This window comes from Rhinolophus ferrumequinum, chromosome 9 (genome assembly GCF_004115265.2).
Source record: "Rhinolophus ferrumequinum isolate MPI-CBG mRhiFer1 chromosome 9, mRhiFer1_v1.p, whole genome shotgun sequence".
NCBI lineage: Eukaryota > Metazoa > Chordata > Mammalia > Chiroptera > Rhinolophidae > Rhinolophus > Rhinolophus ferrumequinum.
Genome location: NC_046292.1, coordinates 90,601,686 through 90,626,162, shown reverse-complemented (window position 1 = coordinate 90,626,162; position 24,477 = coordinate 90,601,686). Strand labels below are relative to the sequence as shown.

The following is a 24,477-nucleotide window of genomic DNA, read 5'->3' as shown; positions in this document are numbered from 1 at the left end:
CCCCTCACCTTCCCTCTTAACCCCGCCCACCCCCGCTTATCTAAGAACCCTCAGTTTTTCCTGTATGTCTCCAAAACTGTTTCTCATTAGTTCATTCACTTATCCTTTTCTTCAGATTCCACATATAAGTGAGATCATATGGTATTTGTCTTTCTCTGACTTATTTCACTTAACATAATGTTCTCTAGGTCCATCCATGTTGTTGCAAATGGTAAGATTTCTTTCTTCTTTATGGCTGCGTAATACTCCATTGTATAAATGTACCACAGTTTCTTAATCCAGTCATCTACCGATGGGCATTTCGGTTGTTTCCATGTCTTAGCTATTGTGTATAGTGCTGCAGTAAACATAGGAGTGCATAAAGATTTTTGAATTGGAGTTTTGGATTTCTCTGGACGGATACCTAGGAGTGGAATTACTGGATCATAGGGTAGTTCCATTTTCAGATTTTTGAGATACCTCCACACTGTTTTCCATAGTGGCTGCACCAATCTGCCATCCCACCAACAGTACACAAGCGTTCCCTTTTCTCCACATCTGTGCCAGCACTTGTTGTTTGTTGATTTATTGATGATAGCCATTTTGACCGGGGTGAGGTGGTATCTCATTGTGGTTTTTATTTGCATTTCTCTGATGGTTAGTGAGGTTGAGCATTTCTTCATATGTCTGTTTGCCATCTGTATGTCCTTTTTAGAAAAGTGTCTCTTCATGTCCTCTGCCCATTTTTTAATTGGGTTGTTTGTTTTTTTGGAGTTGAGTTGAGTGAGTTTTTTATAAATTTGTGATATTAACTCCTTATTAGATGTATCATTGGTAAATATCTTTTCCCATTCAGTAGGATCCCTTTTTGTTTTATTGATGGTTTCCTTTGCTGTGAAAAAACTTTTTAGTTTGATGTAATCCCACATCTTTATTTTTTCTCTTACTTCCCTCACGCGAGGGGATATATCAGTAAAAATCTTACTCCGGGTAATGTCTGAGAAGTTTCTTCCTATATTTTCTTCTAGGAATTTTATGGTTTCAGATCTTACATTTAAGTCTTTAAGCCATTTTGAATTTATTTTTGTATATGGTGTAAGGAGGTGGTCCAGCTTCATTTTTTTGCATGTGTCTGTCCAGGTTTCCCAGCACCATTTATTGAATAGACTGTTTTTACCCCACCGTACATTCTTGCTTCCATTGTCGTAGGTTAATTGGCCATATAGGCATGGATTTATTTCTGGACTCTCTATTCTGTTCCATTGATCTATGTGTCTGTTTTTATGCCAGTACCATGCTGCTTTGATTACTGTAGCCTTGTAGTATAATTTGATGTCAGGTATCATTATACCTCCAACTTTGTTCTTCTGAGGCTATCTGGGGTCTTTTATGGTCCCATATAAATTTTAGGATTATATGTTCTATTTCTGTGAAAAACATCGTTGGTAGTTTGATAGGAATTGCGTTGAATATGTATATTGCCTTAGGCAGTATAGACATTTTAACTATATTAATTCTTCCCATCCATGAACATGGTATGTGTTTCCATCTATTTGTATCTTCTTTCATTTCTTTCTTCAGTGTCTTATAATTTTCTGAGTACAGATCTTTTCCTTCTTTGATTAAATGTATTCCCAGGTATTTTATAGTCTTTGGAGCAATTGTAAATGGGATTGTTTTTTTAATTTCTCCTTCTGATGTTTTATTATGGGTATATAGAAATGCAACTGATTTCTGAATATTAATTTTGTATCCTGCTACTTTACTAAATTCATCTATCAGCTCTAACAGTTTCTTGGTGGAGTCCTTAGGGTTCTCTATATATAGTATCATGTCATCTGCATATAATGACAATTTTACTTCCTCCTTACCGATTTGGATGCTTTTTATTTCTTTTTCTTGTCTGATTGCTGTGGCTAGAACTTCCAGCACTATGTTGAATAGAAGTGGAGAAAATGGGCAACCTTGCCTTGTTCCTGATCTTAAGGGGAGTGGTTTTAGCTTTTCCCCATTGAGTATGATGTTAGCTGTGGGTTTATCATATATGGCCTTTATTATGTTGAGATATGATCCCTCTATTCCCACTTTCTTAAGGGTTTTTATCATAAATGGCTGCTGGATTTTATCAAATGCTTTTTCTGCATCTATTGATATGATCATGTGATTTTTATTTTTCGTTTTGTTAACGTGGTGTGTCACATTAATTGATTTGCGGATGTTGAACCACCCTTGCATACCAGGGATGAATCCCACTTGATCATGGTGAATGATCTTTTTAATGTATTGCTGAATTTTGTTCACTAATATTTTTTGAGGATTTTTGCGTCTACAGTCATTAGAGATATCAGCCTGTAGTTTGCTTTTTTTGTGGTGTCTTTGTCTGATTTTGGGATCAGGGTGATAGTGGCTTCGTAAAAAGTGTTTGGGAGTCTTCCCTCCTTCTGGGTTTTTTGGAAGAGTTTGAGGAGAATAGGTGATAATTCTTTTTTGATCGTTTTGTAAAATTCACCTGTAAAGCCATCTGGTCCAGGGCTTTTGTTTGTTGGGAGATTGTTGATTATTGATTCAATTTCCCTGGTGGTAATCAGTCTATTCAGGTTTTCTGTTTCTTCTTGAGTTAGCCTTGGAAGGTTGTACACCTCTAGAAAATTGTCCATTTCTTCCAGATTGTCAAATTTGTTGGCATATAGTTGCTCATAATAATTTCTTAAATTTTTTTGTATTGCTGCAGTCTCTGTTGTCACTTCTCCTCTTTCATTTCTGATTTTATTAATTTGGGTCCTCGCTCTCTTTTTTTAATGAGTCTGGCTAAAGGTTTGTCAATTTTGTTTACCTTTTCTAAGAACCAACTCTTGGATTCATTGATCTTTTGTATTGTTTTTTCTGGTTTCTATTTCATTTATTTCCGCTCTGATCTTTATTATCTCCTTCCTTGTACTCCCTTGGGCTTATTTTGCTGTTCTTTTTCCAGATCCCTTAAGTGTGAAGATAAACTGTTGATTAGTGATGTTTCTTGTTTCTTTAGGTAGGCCTGTAATGCTATAAATTTCCCTCTTAGGACTGCTTTCACGGCATCCCATAGATTTTGGGTCATCGTGTTTTCATTTTCATTTGTCTCAAGATATCTTTTGATTTCTTCCTTGATCTCCAGGTTGGCCCATTCATTATTTAGTAACATGTTATTCAGCCTCCATGAATTGGTGTGTCTTCCAGTTTTTTTCCTGTAGTTCATTTCTAATTTCATAGCACTGTGGTCAGAGAAGACAGTTGGTATGATTTCAATTTTCTTAAATTTATCAAGACTTGTTTTGTGGCCTAACATATGGTCTATCTTGGAAAATGTTCCATGTATTCCATGAGAAGAACGTGTATTCTGCACCTTTGGGGTGAAATGCTCTGAAAATATCGATTAAATCCAATTGGTCCAATGTGTCATTTAAGGCCGTTGTTTCCATATTGATTTTCTGTCTGGAAGACCTGTCCCTTGTTGTCAGAGGTGTGTTGAAGTCCCTTACTATGATAGTGTTGCTGTTGATCTCTGTCTTTATGTCAGTCAATATCTGTTTTATATATTTAGGTGCTCCTATGTTGGGTGCATAGATGTTTACTAGGGTTATGTCCACTTGTCGGACCGATCCCTTTATTATTATATAGTGCCCATCTTTGTCTTTTAATATGTTCTTCATTTTAAAGTCTATTTTGTCAGATATAAGTATTGTAACTCCAGCTTTTTTCTCGTTTCCATTTGCATGAAATATCTTACTCCAACCCTTCACTTTCAGCCTGTGTGTGTCTTTTGATCTGAAGTGAGTCTCTTGTATACAGCATATACAAGGGTCTTGCTTTCTTATCCACTCAGCCACCCTATGTCTCTTGATTGGAGCATTTAATCCGTTTACATTTAAAGTGATTATTGATAGGTACATAGTTATTTCCATTTTTAAATTTGTAGTTAGATTGTTTTCATCTTTCTTCTATTTACAGAAGTCCTTTTAGTATTTCTTGCAATGCTAGCTTGGTGGTAATAAATTCCTTTAGCTTATTCTTTTCTGGGAAGCTCTTTATCTCTCCATCAACTTTAAACGATAGCCTTGCTGAATAAAGCAATCTAGGTTGTAGGCCTTTGTTTTCCATCACTTTGAGTATCTCCTGCCACTCCCTCCTAGGCTTCAATGTTTCTGTAGAAAAGTCATTTGATAGTTTTATGGGAGTTCTCTTGTATGTAACCCTCTGTCTTTCTCTTGCTGCTTTTAGGATTCTCTCTTTGTCTTTCAGCTTTGCCATTTTAACTATAATGTGTCTTGGTGTGGGACTGTTTGGGTTTATCCTGGTTGGAACTCTCTGCACTTCCTGGGCTTGTATGTTGGTTTCCTTCATCAGGTTGGGGAAGTTTTCGGACATTATTACTTCAAATATGTTCTCAATCCCTTGCTTCCTCTCTTCACCTTCTGGTATTCCTATGATGCACATGTTGTTGCGCTTGATGTTATCCCAGAGGTCTCTTAAGCCATCCTCATTGTTTTTTATTCTTTTTTCTTTCTGTTGTTCTGTTTGGGTGATCTCTGCTAACTTGTCTTCTAAGTTGCTGATTTGATTCTCTGCTTCATCTAACCTGCTGTTAATTCCTTCAAGTGAGTTCTTTATTTCAGTAATTGTGTTCTTTAGTTCTAACTGGTTGTTCATTATGATTTCTACATCCTTCTTTATGTTGTCTCTAAGCTCCTTAAACATTGTTATCATCAGTGTTCTGAACTCTTTGTCTCTGATAGGTTGGTTACCTCTGTTTCATTTGGTTCCACTTCTGGAGGTTTCTTCTGTTCTTTTATTTGGGACATGTTTCTTTGTTTCCCCTTTCTGGCAGATTCTCTCTGTGTTTGCTTCGATGTATTAGGTAGATCCCCTAGAGTTCTTAGTTTTTGCTGGGTTATCTTATGTAGTGTGTGTCCTTTACATTTGACTTGCACTACTTTGTTCTTCTCCTCTGTGTGTGCTCCAAAGATGACTCTTGTGTTGTGTATATTGTCCTGTTAAAGAAGATCTTTAATTGCTTTTTGCTTGTGAGTAGGTGGGGTTAACTCCTAGGCTGACTAGTTGTGAGACTTGGCTCTGCCCACCGCAGGGTGTTCTGCTGCATGATGGTTGACCACTTACATGAGGTTTGGCCTCTATAGGCCCTTGTACCTGTAGAGAATTCCCTCTGGGTGTATCACTTGTAGGTCAAACCCGGTAGTACTCTGGTTTGGTCTGGAGTTGGCCTTTGGGTGTGTTGAATCTTGTGCCTCTTAAGCTGGGCCCTTGACTGTGTTGTCCCTGGTGTTTGCACACCTCTAGGGGTCTCAGCCGCGTGGGTGGGCCTGAGTCTGGCTGGCAGGTCTTCCCTGTCCTCTCCTGGAATCGTACGGTGATCATATTTCTCTAATAACATTTACACATGTGTATGTGCACAGAAATAGATCTGGAAATATACACAATACAGGTGTCCCACATGTGTATGGTGGGACTAAGTGAAATGATTTTTTTACTTACATGTATATTTCTTCCTACAATAAAAATGGGTTATGTACCTAGTTAAATTTTTTAAATCTGGTTTGTGATGATGTTGGTGGTGTGTATGTGTGATTTTTGAATGGGGCTTATGATTTCAAGAGTAAAGAATGAAAATCAAAAATTTTGCAAAACCCTCTTGTCATAAAAGGAGAATAGATTTATAGAAATTCAATGACATAAAAGTGAAATGGTTACAAAAGCTGCCAAATTAGGAAAGATTAGCCATCCCAAATATTAGATGAAGCATCTCATTATATCAAAAGCTGAGAGATTGCCAGGGTGGGAGCAGATCTAAAATTCCTGTCCTGCTCAATTTCTAAGTGTAACATGGTTGTGGTAGACCAGCCTGACAGAGTTTTTATTGATTTTGTCTCAACAGCTGGGCTGTAAAATGTTACATACCACGGATGACGCACATTCACCCTGGAACATTTCTCATTCCCCAGCAGTCTCTAATCTAGCCTTTTGCCAGCTGCTGGGAGGTGAAAACTAATGACTTGGAAGCAGGTCACAGCCTGTGGGCATTACAAATGGGAAAACCTGCAGGCAGGAGTTCCTGCCAGGTGGTGTAGTAATTAAACCAAACTGCAATTCAGCAGAAATTTGGTGTTGGGGAAATGACTGAGACATTTCTCTATACTTGAGAAACTTAAAATTAAGCATGGAGAGAACCAGAATTTCAATGTAAAATTGTCAGAATGAAGCAGGTACAGGAACTCCACCTGAGAGTTCAGAAGGCTCCCTGAAAGGAGTCGTGGTGAGCTACATCTTGAAGGGGGTGAGTGAGCAATGGATGATCAATGACAGTGGTGGGAAGAGTGCTCACAGGGAGAGGAAGGAGGAAGCAGGAGCCAAGCTCCTAGGCAGGTCAGCAGGCAATTACGAGTACTAGGTAGGGCTTGAGGTCAGGTGAGCTGTGGATGAGAGAATAAGTCTACTTTTAGCAGGTATTAGAAATGCCATTTATGGGCACTTGCACTTCATATCATGGGGAAACAGGAGAATTGTAAGAATCAGGTTTTCATTTCTGATACTTCAGCTGCAATACAAAGGCATTTGTCTTCATATACCATGTCTCTCACATGGTAGGTGCTCAGTAAATATCTGTAGAATGAATGGTCAGTGAAGAAAGGAAAGACAAAAACAGGTGTAATGCAGGGACTCAGCTCCTGCTCTCCTCCACAAGAATGCAGGATAGGGTGAGGCCAAAAAGGAACAACAATGGAGCCACAGATAGGGGAGTCATACCATTATATTCTTGATAGTGGCTGGTCGAGACAAAAAAGCAAACATCCATCAGTACCCGAACGAGGGGTCTTCCTGCACCCCAGTCTCGCTGGTGGCCGGGCAAGACACAGGAAGTAGGATCAACATGATCCGCAATCCACAATCTGCTTGCTAACTGCACTTGCTAGCCACAATCTGAGCTTGCTAGTGGCCGTCATATCAGTGGCCAATGGCTAACTAGTTAGAGCTGATGGTGAACTAGTTACAGCTAATGGCCGTCTACTACCTGAGCCAGCAGCTTTCCACGTGAGGCCGAGAGCCTGGAAACTGCTCTCTGGGACTCTGTCCCCACAATAGGTTTAGTGGACTTGCAGCAAAAAATGCAACTCCAGACAGGTGGGTGTGTGTGTGTGGGGGGGTGACACAGATATCACAGGCCCAATGCAGCTTTGTTTTATTTTGTTTTTAATATGCTAATATTGCAAGGGAAAGATTAATCCTGGGATCTCCAGAGCTAAGACTCTACTGACAACTTTCTAGAGCCCAGCTACTCAGAGGATGGTCTGGCAGGGCGGCTGGGAGCTTGTTAGAAAAGTAAAATTTCCAGCTACCCCCTGGTACCACCAACTCAGAATCTGCATTTAACAAGATCCTCAGGTGGGGAGCACGAGATTTAAGGTTTAGGGAGCAAGCCTAGACACAGACACTCTGGCTAAGTGATGAGTCATCAGGAGTACCTGGGAGAAGTGATAAGAGCTAGGAGACCTGAAAACCCACATTTCCCCAGTTCTCCTCTGCCTGATTAAAAGTGGGGATACACTAACAGAAACCTGTAGTTTTCTCTCCAAACTCCAACAATTTTTTATGATTCAAACTCATATTTCGGGAGTGCCAAGAGTGAAACTCTTGTAACTAAGCACCCGCTATCCTATTCACTCACTTACCAGGTAACGTCACCATCTTCCTGCCCTCTGGCCTGGGTGTCAGCCATGCCTCCGGAGGAAAGATGGGCAGGACGCTTGCCTAGAAGGGCACTCTGTTTCAGATGTGACAATTCTGCACCACCTTTAATGTATCAGCAAGTGCTGCATTTGTATTTAACCTTACGGAACAGGCCTAATGATCATTCCTATTTTATAGATGCAGAAACTAAAGCCCAGAGAGGTTGAGTAACTTGCCCAAGACTCACAGCTTGTAAATGGAGTGATGCCTGCTTATCATTTGTGCTGTAATGGCAGAGCTGCTTGATGTTCTGAATACTGTACCAAACCTTTAGCAGAAGAGCTTTTATCACTTATTGCTGGACAGATGAGCCAGAGAAACCACTGAGAAGGAACTAGAGACATAGTGAATGGTTTTCAAATGAGTTAAGAAAACAAGAATGTGAAAAGAATCTTATTCTGGCAATGCCACTGTAAGGCAGATGAGTTTCCAGTAACCAAGTTCCTCCTACTGAGTCCCCATAACCTCTAGCATAATCAGGCCCAAACTCTAGCCTGTGCCACTGTGACAAATAGAGGGACCTCACTGAAGGATGCCACTATCACAATTAGCTGCCTATGAAGAAGGCCGGACAAGACCAAGAGAAGCAGGACAGAAGTGAGGGAGGAAAGCCAGGCCATGGCCATAGGGACCTCCTGGATAGAGGCAGCTGAAGGATTTGTTCCAGAAGGCTTGAAGCCCCAAAGATAAGTGCTGACTGTCCAAAGGGGCAGTGTCTTCATCACCAGTGGTCCAGGGATAACTGAGAGAACAAAACAGAACCTTTGGGGAAGCCTGATGCCAGAGGTCCAAACTTGGGCAATGCCCAAGAGTGAAAGAAAGAAGAGAACTGGTGCCTAGGGGGACTGAGGGCTCTGTCCCAGGTCCACTGTGGTCTGAATGACTGAGTCTGTCTGCTTGGTGCCCAACTCAGAGGTGATCTAAGGAAGAAGAAGTGGGAGGGAGCCCTGTGAGCTGTGCCTGCAGAGCCAATCTGTAAGACACTTGAGTTAGGACAAAAATCTTGTAGGTTGGACATCCTTTGCTTCCAAGCTTTAGAATTTCTATTTTCTTCAAGAAAGTTTCTAACCTCATCTTACAGAACTATCTTCCAAAGGGGATTTCCTCACTTGGATGAAGAATTGGTGGGGGGCATGTCGGTGAACCCCTAGAGGCCAGAAGCAGTGGCCTCCTGCAGTGACTTGCCTCAGAGCCTGAGTGTGAGTGAAGGAAGCTGAAATAGGGATGACAAGGCACCGAGAAGGGCAGGGGTTGGGGGCCGCTGGGAAGGCTCTAATCCCTTCTCTCCTGGACTCTGAATTACCTTCCTCCTCCTCCGCCTTTAGTCAACAACTTGGGGCTGTGCTTAGCCTTAGCAGGCTCCCCCTGCTGGATGGCCATTATGGGGGCTCATACAGGGCAAGGCTGACTTTAGTTGACACCCTCCCTGCTCCTGGCCTTAGAGGTTAGTTACTTCTGGGCTTCTGGTTCTGTAGGAAGACGTAGCAGCATAGACTGAGGAAATACTGCAAGTTCCAAATTATAACCACATCTTCTGTGTCTTTTTAACATTTCTAACTGAATCTTTGCATAATTGAATACAGGATTCAACACACACACACACACACACACACACACACACACACACACACACAATACTCCCCCATTCTTTTTTTTTTTTTAATACTCCCCCATTCTTATGGAAGCAAGACATGCTCATTGGTACTGTATAACGAAGATCTGCCCACAAAGACTGCTCTGGGTAAAAGCTAGGTAGATGGCAGCTGGCCCTCTTCCTATGGAAGCACACACATCAACCCTTTGGCTTTTTATGAGAATATCCAAAAAAAGGGGCATGATTGTGTGAAATGCCAGCTGAGGAGCTAGCCTGTGAGCCTACCCAGGTGATGGGTGGCACAGGGCTGGGGATGAATACCACAGATCAAGAATTCAGAAATAATCAACACAAGACTCCTCTTTCAGCAGAAGAATGGAATGCTACAATCTGGTGTGTCTCCCTCAAAGAGAAAGAGACAGGATCTACACCAAGCAACTACCATACTATCTTCTTCCCAGAAATCTGTCAAAATTGCTAGGGAAAGAGGAAAACAAATAAAAGAAAAGGAGGCCAGCCTAACAATGATTATGATGTGCCTTGGTGTGCAGCTCTATAAGCCTGCAGCTCTATGAAGGAGACAACACTAATTATCCAGCTGCATTTTCTTTAATAACATTATCTTGGCTGTTTTAAGTGCTATTGCTTAAATCAGTCCACCTTCCTAAACAACCCCGATTCTCATTATTATGTGAATCACATTAGATCTAATAAAGGTTACAAGCAAGTTTCAAAAAGATCCAACTGATTTCAAGTAATGTAATTGTGTGCCAGAACAAGGTCCAACAATATTTAAAGGACTACAAGAAAACCTAGTGCTCTACCAGACCAAAAATGTGAGTATTATCAATCTTTCTCAGCTTCCTTTCATTGTATTAACATGTCTAGACACAACTAAATGTTATTTCAGCTTACTTTCATTTTTCAAGTGAACATCAGGTATCGAAACTTGTAAATTACAGGAAAATAGAATAGAGCCAGTCTTTAAAGATTCATCCAACTTGGTAATGCTTGTTTAAAAAATGAAAAAAACCAACCAAACAAAAACAACCTCCTTCCTTTGAGGAATTTTTGTGCTTAGATTATAAAAATTATAACAGAGTTTATTTTGCTATGTACTATTTAATGTGTTTAAGAAGGTGCTTTAAAAATTCTTAAGACTGGTCTCTTGACATTGGCTTCCTTACTATGAAGGACAGACAGAAATGTCATCACGTTTGTATTTGCAGGCTATGCGATCCTAAGCAGAAAGAAACAATCAGGTAATACTGTCCATCAGTGTTATGTTTGGCATTATTGATTTCTTTTGTAATAATTTATACAAAAATTTTTCGCAATATAAAATATTAATATAGTCTATTTGGCCAATGATCTTCGAGTTTGAGTCTTTCGAAGTATTGCCTACTGTGCTTGTTAAAAAGTAGATTCCAGGCTCCACACCCAGAAATTCTGAGTTTGTATATTTTCATATCTGTACTCTGAGGTAGGTTGCCATTGTGCAGATGAGAAAATTGACTTCAGAGAGGTTACATGACTTGCTCAACATTACTTAGGTAGTAAGTAGCAGATCCAGGAGCAAAACTACACAATATTGTGTCAGCTGCCCCAGGAAACAAACAATACTTCCTGGATTCTAATTTTTTTCCTTCCTTTTCTTCCTATCCTAGCCCACCCACTTGGTTATAACAGGTGCACAGGCACATACGTACATGCACACACACACACACGCACACACACACACACACACGCAGAACATCTTCTTAATTGCAGAGGTTAAATGATTTAGGAGCTGCCCTCACTATTTCAGACAAGTTCCTTAATTTTTCTGTACTTTAGTTTCCTCACTTAGCCCCTAACAGTAGTACCATGTTTCCCCGAAAATAAGACCTAACTGGAAAATAAGCCCTAGCATAATTTTTCAGGATGACATCCCCTGAACATAAGCCCTAATGCATCTTTTGGAGCAAAAATTAATATAAGACCTGGTGTTATTTTCAGGGAAACACAGTACCAGCCTGATAATATTGTTGGGAGGATTAAATGAGATAAGGTATATAAAAAAATCAATCATAGAAATAGACCTAGAAATGCAAAAGATGATGAAATAAGCAGAGAAAGCATTCATTCAAGTAGGTAGAGGAAAACATGAACACAGAGGAGAGAAATGGAAAATTTTAAAAGACACAAATAGAACTTCTAAAATTTAAAAGTATAATATCTGTGATGAAAAATACTTGTATGAGATTAACAGTAGATTACTAGACACTTTAGAAAAGGTCTGTGAGTTGAAGGTATAGCTGTCAAAATTTGGAAGCACAGAGAGAAAAGACTGAATAGATTATCAGTAAACTGTTAGACCATGTCAAGAAGTCTAAAAATATATGTAATTGGAATCCCAGAATAAAGTGGAGAGATGGAAAAAAAATATTTGAAAAAATTATGGTGGATATTATGTGAATTTGATGAAAATTATAAGCTCGCGGATTCAGGAAGCTCAATGAACCCCGAGTAAAATAAATGTAGAGGAAACCACACCAAGGCACCTCATATTAAAACTGCTGGAAAATAGTAATAAGCAATCATCTTAAAAGCAGCCAGACAGAAAAATAAAACATCACATATGGGGAAAAAAGTGGACACTTACTAGTGACTGCTCACACAGCACAAGCTGAGACAAAGAATGACGTCTTCATAGCGCCGACAGAAAACAAGCTACCCACCTAAAATTCTATACCCAGCAAATATATCTTTCAAAACGAGGCAAAATAAAGACATTTGCAGCTAAACAAAAGTGAGAGATTCAGTGCCAGCAGATCTGCTCTGCTAGAAATGTTAAAGGAAGTTTTCTCAGGAAGAAGGAAATGTGATCTACCCAAAGAGATGAAAAGACCTAAATTGGTAAATATGTGGATAAATAAATATATTTTTGATCTCTTAAAATGATAACTGTTAAAGCAAAAGCAATAATAATGTATAGTGGGGTTTTCAAAATATGTGAAAATAAGATATGGCTACAAAAGCATAGAAGACAGGACAGCAAATGGAAGCACACTGTTGTAAGGATCTCACCCAATGCATAAAGTGAGATAATGTTGTTTGAAGGTAGATGGTGGTAAATTAAAGATTTATATTATAAACCCTAGAGCAACCACTGAAAACATAAACAGAAATAAGCTAATATTGGAGATAAAAATGGAATAAAATAAAACTCATAATAGAGAACCAATGAACAATAGCCAAAAGTGAAGTGAAAATATCAGGAGCAGACCTGAGATAGACTGGCTCCTAGGACTGTGCTCTTATTAAAACAACTGTGCAAAATAATGTGCCACATAAAGCATCTGAGTAAGAAAAGTTTTCTGAGGAAAATTGGAAATTCAACATAACTTTAAGAGCTGAAAAGCATTTCAGGAAGAGAAGTGAAATAAGATATTCTAGAGAGGGAGAATGGCATAGCAGTGGTGAAGGTGGGAGAAGGGGAAGTACAATATTTTTAGCTGAAGAAGATTCATGCAGAAAGTTATAAGAGAATCTTGAGCAGCAAAGGGGTTGGCCAGACGGTCAAGTGCAAGTGCCTTGAATTTAGACTTGAGCCTCTAAAGGTTTCCTATGTCTGAATTAGAACCTTGCCCTCAGCGGCTGCTCTAGATATCCCTCTTTAACTGTAATAATCACCTTTTTGGGTGCTATATTTCACATACAATTAGAGTCAGAAAATGCTGGGGTTTATATCCAGGTCTTGCACTTACAGCTGAATGACTTGAGGGCAAGTTACTTAATCTAAACCTGAGTTCTTTCAGGAACTATCAGTTCTCTACTGGATGAGACTGCCAGTCACATGGCCCATTCTTATAGGAGGGCACGTGATCTAGGCTAGTCATCAGTGTCCCTTTTCCCTTGACCATATGACTGATTCAAGGATGGACACATGACACAGATCTGGCCAGTCTGGGTTCTTTTTTTCTCTTGGTCTCTAGCAATAGAGCGGTATGAACTTAAAATTGCTACTATGTGGGGAGATCCTGCCAAAGAATGAAGCCAAAATATAAGAATGCAGAGCCAAGAGAGTAAGTAATAAAGAAGAAAGTTCTGATAACATATTCAGAAGCTCCAGATGTAGCCATGATAGAACCTGAGAGATCAGTCCCTGGACCTTTTAATTATGTGAGCCAATAATTTCTCAACCTTACCCCTTCTGTAAGCAAAATTTTAATTTCTTTCAGACACAATCAAAAGCACCCAAACTATACAATATTCCTGTGAGGATGAAATCACATAAATGTGTAATAAAGAGCACATGTTCAATAAGTACTAGCTATTATCACTTTCTTATCACTACACATACCTTAATGCCATTTAATTCTCCATACAAGAAGATATTAAGAACTCTATTTTATAGAGGGATTTAGAGAGGTGAAGTAACTTGAAATGTTCCAAGGTTAATAAATTACACAATTGAAATATCTTTCCATGCTCCACGGTAATCTCTATAGTAACATTTCTTGTACATAGTAGGCACTTGGTAATGTTGACTCCCTTCTCCTTTCCTATAAATGAGATCCTAAAATCATGCCTATATGCCCAGAGATCTAAAAGAAAGCAGAATATGGAAAGTTGCTTCTCTAGATTCTGGCTCCCCTAGGTATAGTTCGCTCTTCAGAGCATTATCTTTGAATGATCTGACGTACTCAATGCTAGAACCTTCCTGTCTTCGCCTCTGAAGGCCGGTCCCTTTCACCTGACCTTCCACATTCTCAGCTACTTCTGGATGTGGGCATCCTACAGATGCCCTGGCCCTGGCTGGCCCTCTAGGCCTTTGACTCGCAGTAGTCTTAGACGTCTACCAGTTTCTCCCTGGGCAGGTGTGTCCCACAATCTCTCCTGTGTGACCCAGGTGCCCCACAGCTGCACATGCCTGGTGTGCATCCTGCTGCCCTCTTCTCCCACCCAATTCACCAAAGCAGTTTTGGTTCTTTCTCCTCAGTGACCAGCTTTGCAAGTCAATGAACATATTCATGAAAACAAATCCCATTACTTGAGCTGATAAATGTTCATGATCAGCACAACCTGACATGGACATTTCATTATAGGTCATTGGAAGGAATTCACCTAGAAGTCATGGATATGTGTTGTCATCAACTGACTACAAGTTAGAAATTTGGATCAAGAAATCTTTCAAGTTATCTAAAAGTCTAATCACTATGTTGTACACCTGAAATTAATATAATATTGTATGCCAATTGTAACTAAAAAATAAAATTTAAAAAGATAAAAAAATAAATGAAAAAAGAAGAAATCTTCTTTCATTAAGTCTTCAGCTGTCCATTTTAGAAAATGAGGACTCCCAGCATGAAACACTTTGCAAACTCATGTCTGCAGAGAGCACAGAAAGAGGAACTAGGAGATCTGGGTTAGTATCACTTCTTAGGCAATATCTACTTATAAAAGAAACCTTCCTTCCTAATAGAACCTCTAAATTGTTGGAGTGATAATGTACCCAACTAAAAGACTACTTCTCTCAGCCTTCCCTGCAAAAAAAAGGTGGCCAAGGAAAGGCAAGCAGAAGTCATTGGAGGAACTCCGGGCATAGGTCTTTAAAGTGGCTTTCTCGGCTGGAAGGTGCCCTTTTACTTTCCCTCCAACACCTTCTTGCCTAGAACCCAGATATCATGACCAGATCTGCATTGGCCATCCTGAGGCTTGAGGAGAACTTGAGGTTGAAAGCCAATGGAAGTGATACCATGTTTCCCCGAAAATAAGACCTAGCCGGACAATCAGTTCTAATGCGTCTTTTGGAGCAAAAATTAATATAAGACCCGGTCTTATACTATACTATATTATATAAGACCCGGTCTTATAGTAAAATAAGACCGGGTCGGTCTCATATTAATTTTTGCTCCAAAAGACGCATTAGAACTGATTGTCCGGCTAGGTCTTATTTTCGGGGAAACACGGTTAGGTGGAGCAGAAAGAGGATATCGTAGAGCCACACTGTGTGTCTCTAGACATTTTAAGCGAGAGGAAAAAAATAACTCAAAGCCACTGTTGCTAGACGTTGAACATCAGCCCTAACTGATACAGTGATGTGGGAACATTGCTAATTAAGCAATGAGCCTTAGTTTCCTCATTTGTAAACTGATGGGGTCCTAGTAGACCTTCCCTCCATTTCTAAAACTCTACAATTTTAAGACTCTATATGGGTCCACAAATACAGAATCCCCAAGGCTTGCCTGATCTCTATTTTATATTGGCCTTCTGGGCAAATTTGAAAGCACGTATATATCCTTAGGTAGAAGTCGAAATGGTTATGAAGATAGAATTACCACATAACCAAGCAATTCTACTCCTAGATATGTATCCAGGAGAAATAAAAGCATACAACACAAACAAACATGCATATGAATGTTCATAGCAGCAATATTCTTAATAGCTAAAAAGTGGAACCAAATTAAATGCCCATCAACTGATGAATGGGTAAATAAAATGTGGTATAAGAGGTCTGGCAATTAAGTTCATGAACTCATCCTAGGAAAATTGCTACATACCTCATTGCTGAATATCACTATGGTTACCTTCGAAGTACTCCCATTGGGAAGCTATGCACCAAAGCCAGTGCCTAGTCCACTCTTCAAAGCAATTTTGGAACTCTTTTTCTGGAATGGCCGGCCATCAGAGCTCTTGTCATATTCCCCTTGATGTCCTGAATGTCATCAAAATGTCTTCCTTTCAATATTTCCTTTGTCTTCGGGTAAAGAAAGAAGTCATTGGGGGCCAGATCAAGTGAGTAGGGAGAGTGTCCCAATACAGTTATTTGTTTACTGGCTAAAAACTCCCTCACAGACAGTGCCGTGTGAGCTGGTGCATTGTCCTGATGCAAGAGCTCCTTCAGGACCATTTTTGTACACACCTTTCTCACGTCAAGATTTTTAGTTAAGATTTTCCTATTTCTCTACTGATGTTTATTTGGCCTGCTGTGCTTCTCAGTCAGCCGACGATTTTGACACACAATTCGATGAATTTTTGCAATGTCTTTGTCAGTTCTGCTCATTACTGGCCGCCCTGACCTCTCTTCATCAGTGATGTGTTCTCTCCCCTCAGAAAAACGTTTAATCCCTTTGTACACTGCTGTGTTCTTCATGGCATTATCCCCATAAACTTTGGACTAATATGTTCCTGATTTCACTTCCACTTTTGCCAAGTTTAAAAAGAAATTTAATGTTTATTCATTGCTCTAATTCAAGTTCAGACGTTCTTGCGACAGCACACAAAAACACGCAACAACAATAATGAACGCCACTCAGCAAGACACCGCCACATGTTGACACGAATACAGCTGTGAGACACTGATATACCAAGGTTATGAAACCTTACTGAGCTGTTTGTACAGTGCTGCCAATGTAAGCGCACGGTAGCAAATTCGCGAACTTAATTGCCATACCTCGTGTGCATACAATGGAATATTATTTATCCATAACAAGGAATTAAGTACTGAGACATACCGTAACATGGATAATCCTTGAAAACATTATGCTAAATATAAAAAGGCAGACACAAAAGACCACATATATGATTCCATTTATGAAATGTTCAGAATAGGCAAGTTCATAGAGACAGAAAGAAGAGTGTTGCCAGGGGTTGGAGGGTGAGGAGGATGGGGAGGGAATGCCAATGGCTATGGGATTTCTGTTTGGGTGATGACCATGTTCTGGGATTACATTGTGGTGATAGTTGCCCAACTCTGTGAATATACTAAAACCCACTGACTTGTACTCTTTTTTTTTCTTCTGACTAGTAGTCTTTTAAATGGTGAATTTTATGACATATGAATTATATGTCAGTTAAAAGAAAAAGTAATGACTATGGAACATTTTGGGTGAAATCAGTTGCACCAAGATAAGCTTCTCTGGGTATGTGTTGGCGAGTATGTCCTAAGAAAAATATGAGGGGTAGGGGAAGTAGGGGGGAAAGCCTCTAAGAAACAAAGGTATGAGTGAATCTATTTTCAAGTGAATGGCTCAAGTTTGAGGCACATTTATAAAAGTGTGACATCACAGTAGACTATTGCTTACACATTGAAAAGAAATCGGCATTATAATAGTTATCAAGCGGCTTTGTCTAGTATACAAAACACATCTTAACTAAAATGGGGGTATGTAAAACGTGGGACTCCAAAGAATTTTTATTAACTTCCTGCTCATTTGCACAATAAATATCCCGATAGAATATTCTTCTTGCACTCATGATTGCATTAGAACACGGTGTTGGTGGTGTTTTAGAACCAGAAGTTCTGCATCATCTGTCAAAATGATGTCATTAGAGACAAAGGTTTGCCATGTTACCTGTGCTCAGCCCACATAGGGAGGTGGAGTTGTGGACCAAGGACACCTCTGAGTTTTTCCTTGAAACCAGGAACTTTCTTTTTCCTGTCTTCATAATCCTCATGTGGCCTTGTATAAATAGGACCTGAGATATGCAGCTGGAGAGAAAAGAACACTGGGTTCAAGATCTGATTTGTGCAGAGAGAACCCTATGATCTTAGACAAAAGTCTCTGACCCTCAGGCTACTTGTTACAAAATAAGGTCAAGCTAGGTGATCGATTAAAGTTACTTTTAGTTCAAATTTCTATTAATCTAATATGCTGTTAGGGATGAAATGGGAAATCTAACAGACTTAGATCATCTCTGGGGCTGATGGTAAATTTGGAGCACATTAGGGTTCCCGTTTCTTCTCAGACTTCCGGGATTACCTCAAGGTGACTCTAATTCCCTCCCTAACGCTAACTTCTGACTCGGCATCACATGCTAGTGGGTCCTGTAATTTGGGTGCTGTGCCAGCCCAGAAGTGAATATTGTCCTGCTGGCACATCAAGAAGAGACAGGACATTTCCTTTACAGAGTGTTGAAACACACCACCATCACCACCACCACCAAATCCCATCACACAACAGTAATGAAACAAAGGAAGCTCAATTTCAAACAGTAACTCTTAATCTAGGTGTTAGTTTGTGTATTTTCCTGTTTTTGAACCGTTTTCCTGAGTATGTGTTTCATGTGCATATTGATGTTATACAAGTTATACAAGTTTAAAGCTTTGCCCCAGAGCATCTGCTTGACTGCTCAGTCTGGCACCCACTCTTCTAATCATGCTTCAGTAAGCTCTAGCAGTGTGCAGTTGTGGGTATGCTGACAGGCTAGCAGGCTGGCCTGCTGGGTGCCTGCCTATCCCTCTTCTCACAAGGTGGGAAAGAGAAGCAAGATACTTACAGCATGCCAAGAGGCACCTGGCAGCAATCCCTCTCTTCTCCAAAGTTACTGATTATGTGTCTGACAGGTTGTGGGGAATGCATGACCAAGGATAGATCCAGGGGGCCCTGGCAGCTAACCCAAGTCTTCAGGTCATTTAAAACCAATGTTACCCTTCAATTAGATTGTTGGAAGCTTTACACCAGCTCACCAGGAATGGCACCTGCCAGTTCCCTGTTAAATATAGAAAACTGGAGCAGAAGTCACTGGTTTCTTATCTGTTTGACCCCACTCAGCACTAGGTCTAATTTTCCTGATATATAATACTTGTGGAGTGAACTACTGCTCTTTTCCATTTATGGGGGCTATTTGGTAGAATTAACATATTTTCACACTGTTTAGAATGACACTGCTTGCTTTTCTTGGAACTGTTTTCAAATATATGACAGTTTCTTTAATATGGAAATCCCTATCCAGCCCTCATTTTTCTTCTGTTTTAAACGCTTAAGTAGGAGTAGAACCAAATAGAATAAAATGAAAACAGGGTAAGGGTTAAAGTATTATTTTCTTCTAGTTTTGAATTTGTCTAAAAATTAGAAAAATCATAAACCTACAATTTTACTGATTTTTTTCTTCCTATAGAGGTATGTAAGTAAGTTTTTTACATTTGTTTATAACTTACACTCCACTTCTCTTCCCAAAATAAGACACTGGCCCAGAAAAGGCATGCATTCATACCATTTTGACAAAGTAAAATTGATCCCACAGAAGCAGATGATCTTAACTGAAAGTCACTTGTTGGAATCCCATGGTTTCTTTAGTGGTAGAGTTTGAGTCTAGAGGCTGTGGTAGGTTCAAATCCCAAATTCCAGCTCTGCATGGTAAGACTGCAATAAACTGTAAAAATTGTGTCTTGCCCTTTAAAGTAAAATTCTCCAATGCAGAATTTATACTTTCATATAAATTCAAATGTGTTAACTTAAGTAAAAATAGTTTGTTATGTAGTATAAACATGATTGCTGAGAAGAAAATTTGCTTGAGAATTTTAGTGTATTAACAATTTATAAATCTGTGGCTATTCCTAAGTACAGCTGGTTTCATTAACCTATAAAGATAGTATCATACCCTTTGTCAGAAAATTCCACTTAGAGAAACTTACAGGATAGCCAGTCTCATATCCACAATCATACAAGCGTATGCATAAAATGGTTCACTGTGGTACTATACTATATCAAAAAGCATAAAAAATTGACATGTCCATTGATAGGAAATTGGTTAAAAATATGGCACAACTACATAATGGACACTGTGTATCCATTTAAAGGATAGAAACTGTGTTTTAGTAAATAAAGGAGGCAGGAGAACAGTGTTAGTATGTATGTGAATAAAGAAAAAAGGAATCTACATAGGTTTGAAGTATATGGAATATTTCTGTAAGGATGCAAGACAGATAAGAATGCTAAGAATGGTTACCCTCCAGCATAGAAGCTATACCCAGGGACACAGAAGGAAGAGAGACTTTCCACTCTATTTTGTCCTGTATGGATGTAGTAAATATTCAAAAAAATTTTTGTAAAGGAACAAGAGGTGTAGTAGGATTTCTACATGAAAATACATTTAGTGTGATTTCAGGGAGGCATCACTTCAACTAATAAAATATTTACTTACAATCATTTCAACATTTGGATTTATCTCCCATCTTAAATTGGGTATAATTGTATTTGGTTGGTTCAACTTGACCACCGAAAGAGTAAATTCATTTGAACTTTTACCTCTCCCTTCCCGTTTCTAAAGGAAGAATTTACTATGTGTTCTGTAAGTTACATTTAAATTGATAATAAAGAACTCAATAAAGAGGAGACAGAAAAGAGGACCATCAGGACACAAATATTTATGTGATTTTAGCCATTACAACAGTAGTTCAGAAATATCTCAAGTGTTACATTGATGTTATCAGTATTACAAAAAGAAAAAAATGACAGGCAACAGTGAAGAGCACCAGAGAACCAGCGCGCACACCTAGAGCAGACCATGCTTCTTTCCTTCAACTGCCAAGGTATTTTCACCAGTAAAATATCACCAGTAAGCCCCCCTCCCCCATGCTTTCCTCATCAACTTTCCCTAACATGTGTTAAATTGTGAACTTAAGCCTCATCCTCGCCCTCCTCCTCCTCGAACTCCCCCTGTTCGTCGGCAGTGGCGTCCTGGTACTGCTGGTACTCGGACACCAGGTCGTTCATGTTGCTCTCGGCCTCGGTGAACTCCATCTCGTCCATGCCCTCGCCCGTGTACCAGTGCAGGAAGGCCTTGCGCCGGAACATGGCCGTGAACTGCTCCGAGATGCGCTTGAACAGCTCCTGGATGGCCGTGCTGTTGCCGATGAAGGTGGCCGACATCTTCAGGCCGCGCGGCGGGATGTCGCACACGGCCGTCTTCACGTTGTTGGGGATCCACTCCACGAAGTAGCTGCTGTTCTTGTTCTGCACGTTGAGCATCTGTTCGTCCACCTCCTTCATGGACATGCGGCCCCGGAAGATGGCGGCCACCGTCAGGTAGCGGCCATGGCGGGGGTCGCAGGCGGCCATCATGTTCTTGGAGTCGAACATCTGCTGGGTGAGCTCGGGCACCGTCAGGGCGCGGTACTGCTGGCTGCCCCGGCTGGTGAGCGGGGCGAAGCCGGGCATGAAGAAGTGCAGGCGCGGGAAGGGCACCATGTTCACGGCCAGCTTGCGCAGGTCTGCGTTCAGCTGGCCCGGGAAGCGCAGGCAGGTGGTGACCCCGCTCATGGTGGCCGACACCAGGTGGTTGAGGTCTCCGTACGTGGGGGTGGTCAGTTTCAGGGTGCGGAAGCAGATGTCGTACAGCGCCTCGTTGTCGATGCAGTACGTTTCATCTGTGTTTTCTACCAGCTGGTGGACGGAGAGCGTGGCGTTGTAGGGCTCCACCACCGTGTCGGACACCTTGGGCGAGGGCATCACGCTGAAGGTGTTCATGATGCGGTCGGGATACTCTTCCCGGATCTTGCTGATGAGCAGTGTGCCCATCCCGGACCCCGTGCCGCCCCCCAGCGAGTGGGTCAGCTGGAAGCCCTGCAGGCAGTCACAGCTCTCTGACTCCTTCCTCACCACGTCCAGGACTGAGTCTACCAGTTCAGCTCCCTCCGTGTAGTGGCCCTTTGCCCAGTTGTTCCCTGCCCCGCTCTGGCCTGCCAGAGGGAAAGACACTTCATAAGTCACTGATGATTGGTTTAAATTCCTGTTTACTTTAAACCCCTTAATGAGTCACTGCTCAGATAAGATTAATTCACGTTATTACCTAACTGTCCAGACGTTAAAATATTTGGTTGTGGATATAATTATAAATAAAGAAGTCTAGGAATACCTAGCTATTAGAGGTTGTTTTAGCTTATATTAAGAGTAAATGAACACACAACTGGATGTTCTTCATACTTTCCCTCAGGTAGTCACACCTCTCCACACTGAGATACCTGGAGTAAAATGAGCCTTCCATGCCATCAGCCATACCAGTCACTCACCAAACACGAAGTTGTCGGGCCTGAAGATCTGGCCGAATGGTCCAGACCTGACTGAGTCCATCGTGCCTGGTTCCAGATCCACGAGGATGGCCCGAGGTACGTATTTGTTACCTGAGGGGAACAGAGCTGGACTTAGACCTGCAGGTAGAGAGCTCAGAAGAGAAAGACTTGTACCAGCTTCCCTTTCGCAGGCACTACTGTTGCCCCCCAAACAAAGACTCACACAAGACCCACCAAATTCTCAAAGGATTCATTCGACTGTGAACCAGAAAGCCCACTGAAATACCACAGTTAAAGAGTAGGAATCCCAAATTCTCTAGTCCACCCTCCCCTGGGGCCATACTCCTGGGGCTAGTTCCCCGGAACAGAGGGGTAAAAAGCTGAAGTGGCGGTGGGAAGTAAAAGCAATTACCAGTGGCTTCATTGTAGTACACATTGATTCTCTCCAGCTGCAAATCACTGTCTCCATGGTAACTGCCAGTGGGGTCGATCCCATGCTCATCACTGATCACCTCCCAAAACTGTGGCACAGTAAATGGTTAAATTTAGCCACGCCTTACGGTCAGAAAGAAAGGCCACGACTTACAGAGAATAGCACCCACCCCCCCCCCCCCCCCCCCCCCCCCCCCCCCCGGTTCCGACAACCCTTCCTTTCAGGGAGCTTTAGGGCTGGGTGACCCGGCACAGCCGCAGGGCTTGTATTTGCAGAGGCAAAAAGTTGAAATTAGGCGTTTCCCGAGGGAACAGCTGCTCGTGGCAGGAGGTGAGGGTTTGGGAATGAGAGGGAGGGACCAGCAATAGAACCAGCCGCATCCTCGGCGAAGCACAGCGCTCAGGGTCACAGCTGCGCGAGCCCGCCAGAGGCGGGAGCGCAGGGACTCCAGCCCGCGCGGAGGGAGTGGGTGGGGAAGAGCGAGTGGAGGGACCTGAAGGAGGGTGGTTTTAGATTCAAAGCACGTCCCGAGACCTCAGGACAATCACTCTCTTTCCCTCCCCCCGCAGCTCGACTCGGGTTCAAGCGAGTCAAATCAATTCTCCCTGCGTCCCGCCGCCTCCCGCAAACGCGTGCGCGCAGTCTCGGAGACACACTGGCGCCTTCTCCAGGCCCGCATGTCTGGCTAAGTGAAGAGCAGGGAGGAAGCGGAGGCCGAGGAATGACCAGGATTCCAAATGAATCACAGCAAAAATGAAAAAAAGGTTACTACCCATCCCCCACGAAAGTCGCCTCCGAGCCCACGCCCCACTCGGCTGCACAAAGCAGTCTGCTCTTGGAGAGCCCTGGGCCTGCTCAGGATGCCGCCGGCGCCCAGGAACCCAGAAGAGCTCTTCTTTAGGCCTGGGTCCTCGCTCCATCCCCACCCAGTTCTCGGTGCGCCCACCTTGGCTCCAATCTGGTTGCCGCATTGGCCCGCCTGGATGTGCACGATCTCACGCATGGTGCTAGCTAGCTTCTTTTGGCCCCGGTCGGCGTCTGGTCAGTCTGTCCGTCCTCCCTTACACTCCCTCTGCGGGGTCACCGGGAAAGCGCTCGGGAATCGACCGGCTAAGAGCGGCGGCCCAGAGAGCTCAGCCTTTTATGCAAGAAGGGTGGGGCGGCTCGCGCAGGCCGCGCCCCCAGCCCGAGCCCCCCAGTCCCCTTCGCGCTAGCGCTCTCCAGGCCCGGCTGACGTAATGCTCCGAGCCCCAGGGACTGTCCAGGGGGCTGAACCATGGGCCAGCCGCCAATCAGCACAGGCTTTCGGACCCAGTGAGGAGTGTGGGCTCTGCGGAGTGGGGGTGGGGGGTGGGGACGTACGCATTGTCCAGGAGTAGGGTGGGGGCGTGCGCTAGGGCTGGGGCTGAGGTGGAGTGGAAAGAGCTGGGTACTGAGAATTGGGGGTGGGTGAAGAAACCGAGAGCGACGAGTGTGGCAGGCCAGGAACGTGGGGAGAGCTGGCATTGAATGGGGTGGGGGTGAGGGGCTGGAGCAGGTGGAGAGGCCGTCAGGTGCGCCAGAAAGGAGTGCGCTATGCTCGGAGTACTGGCAGGTGGTAGGGTTGAGGTGGCACAGGTGGTGCCGCCAGCGCAGATTGGGTCCCTTCTTCTGCCAAGGGCCAGAGATCCTAAGCCACCAGTACTCAGTGAGACCACTGACCCTTGCCCCAACCCTAGAGGCCGACGACTGTCCAGAGGCCGAGCACCAGTCACACTTGGGAGAGGACAGGTCTCAAGAGAAGGTCGTGTGCGATCATATTGTTGGGGTCTGAAAGGGCCGTGACCCGGGACATCCAAGGCTCTAGAGCCCCAGGGTGCCCTCCGCCCCGCCCTCAGCATCCTCTTGTTCTCAGTTCTTTGTCTCTGTCTAGAGCTT

General features: G+C 42.3%; 1 protein-coding gene across 1 annotated transcript; it reads right to left on the bottom strand.

The window, feature by feature from the left end:
- Positions 1-20,472: 20,472 nt before the first annotated feature.
- Positions 20,473-23,775, bottom strand: TUBB2B (tubulin beta 2B class IIb). Its single transcript, XM_033114146.1, has 4 exons — positions 23,507-23,775; positions 22,540-22,648; positions 22,128-22,238; positions 20,473-21,797 (listed from the first exon to the last, which is right to left on the bottom strand). The coding sequence occupies exons 1-4, from the start codon at positions 23,561-23,563 to the stop codon at positions 20,737-20,739; spliced, it is 1,338 nt and encodes a 445-aa protein (XP_032970037.1). The 5' UTR covers positions 23,564-23,775; the 3' UTR covers positions 20,473-20,736.
- Positions 23,776-24,477: the final 702 nt, after the last annotated feature.

Coding starts and splice junctions, on each gene's coding strand:
- TUBB2B (XM_033114146.1), bottom strand. CDS start 23,563: ATGCGTGAGATCGTGCACATCCAGGCGGGCCAATGCGGCAACCAGATT. Junction 22,649..23,506: donor GCAACCAGATTGGAGCCAAG/GTGGGCGCACCG, acceptor ACTGTGCCACAG/TTTTGGGAGGTGATCAGTGA. Junction 21,798..22,127: donor GCCCGACAACTTCGTGTTTG/GTGAGTGACTGG, acceptor TCCCTCTGGCAG/GCCAGAGCGGGGCAGGGAAC.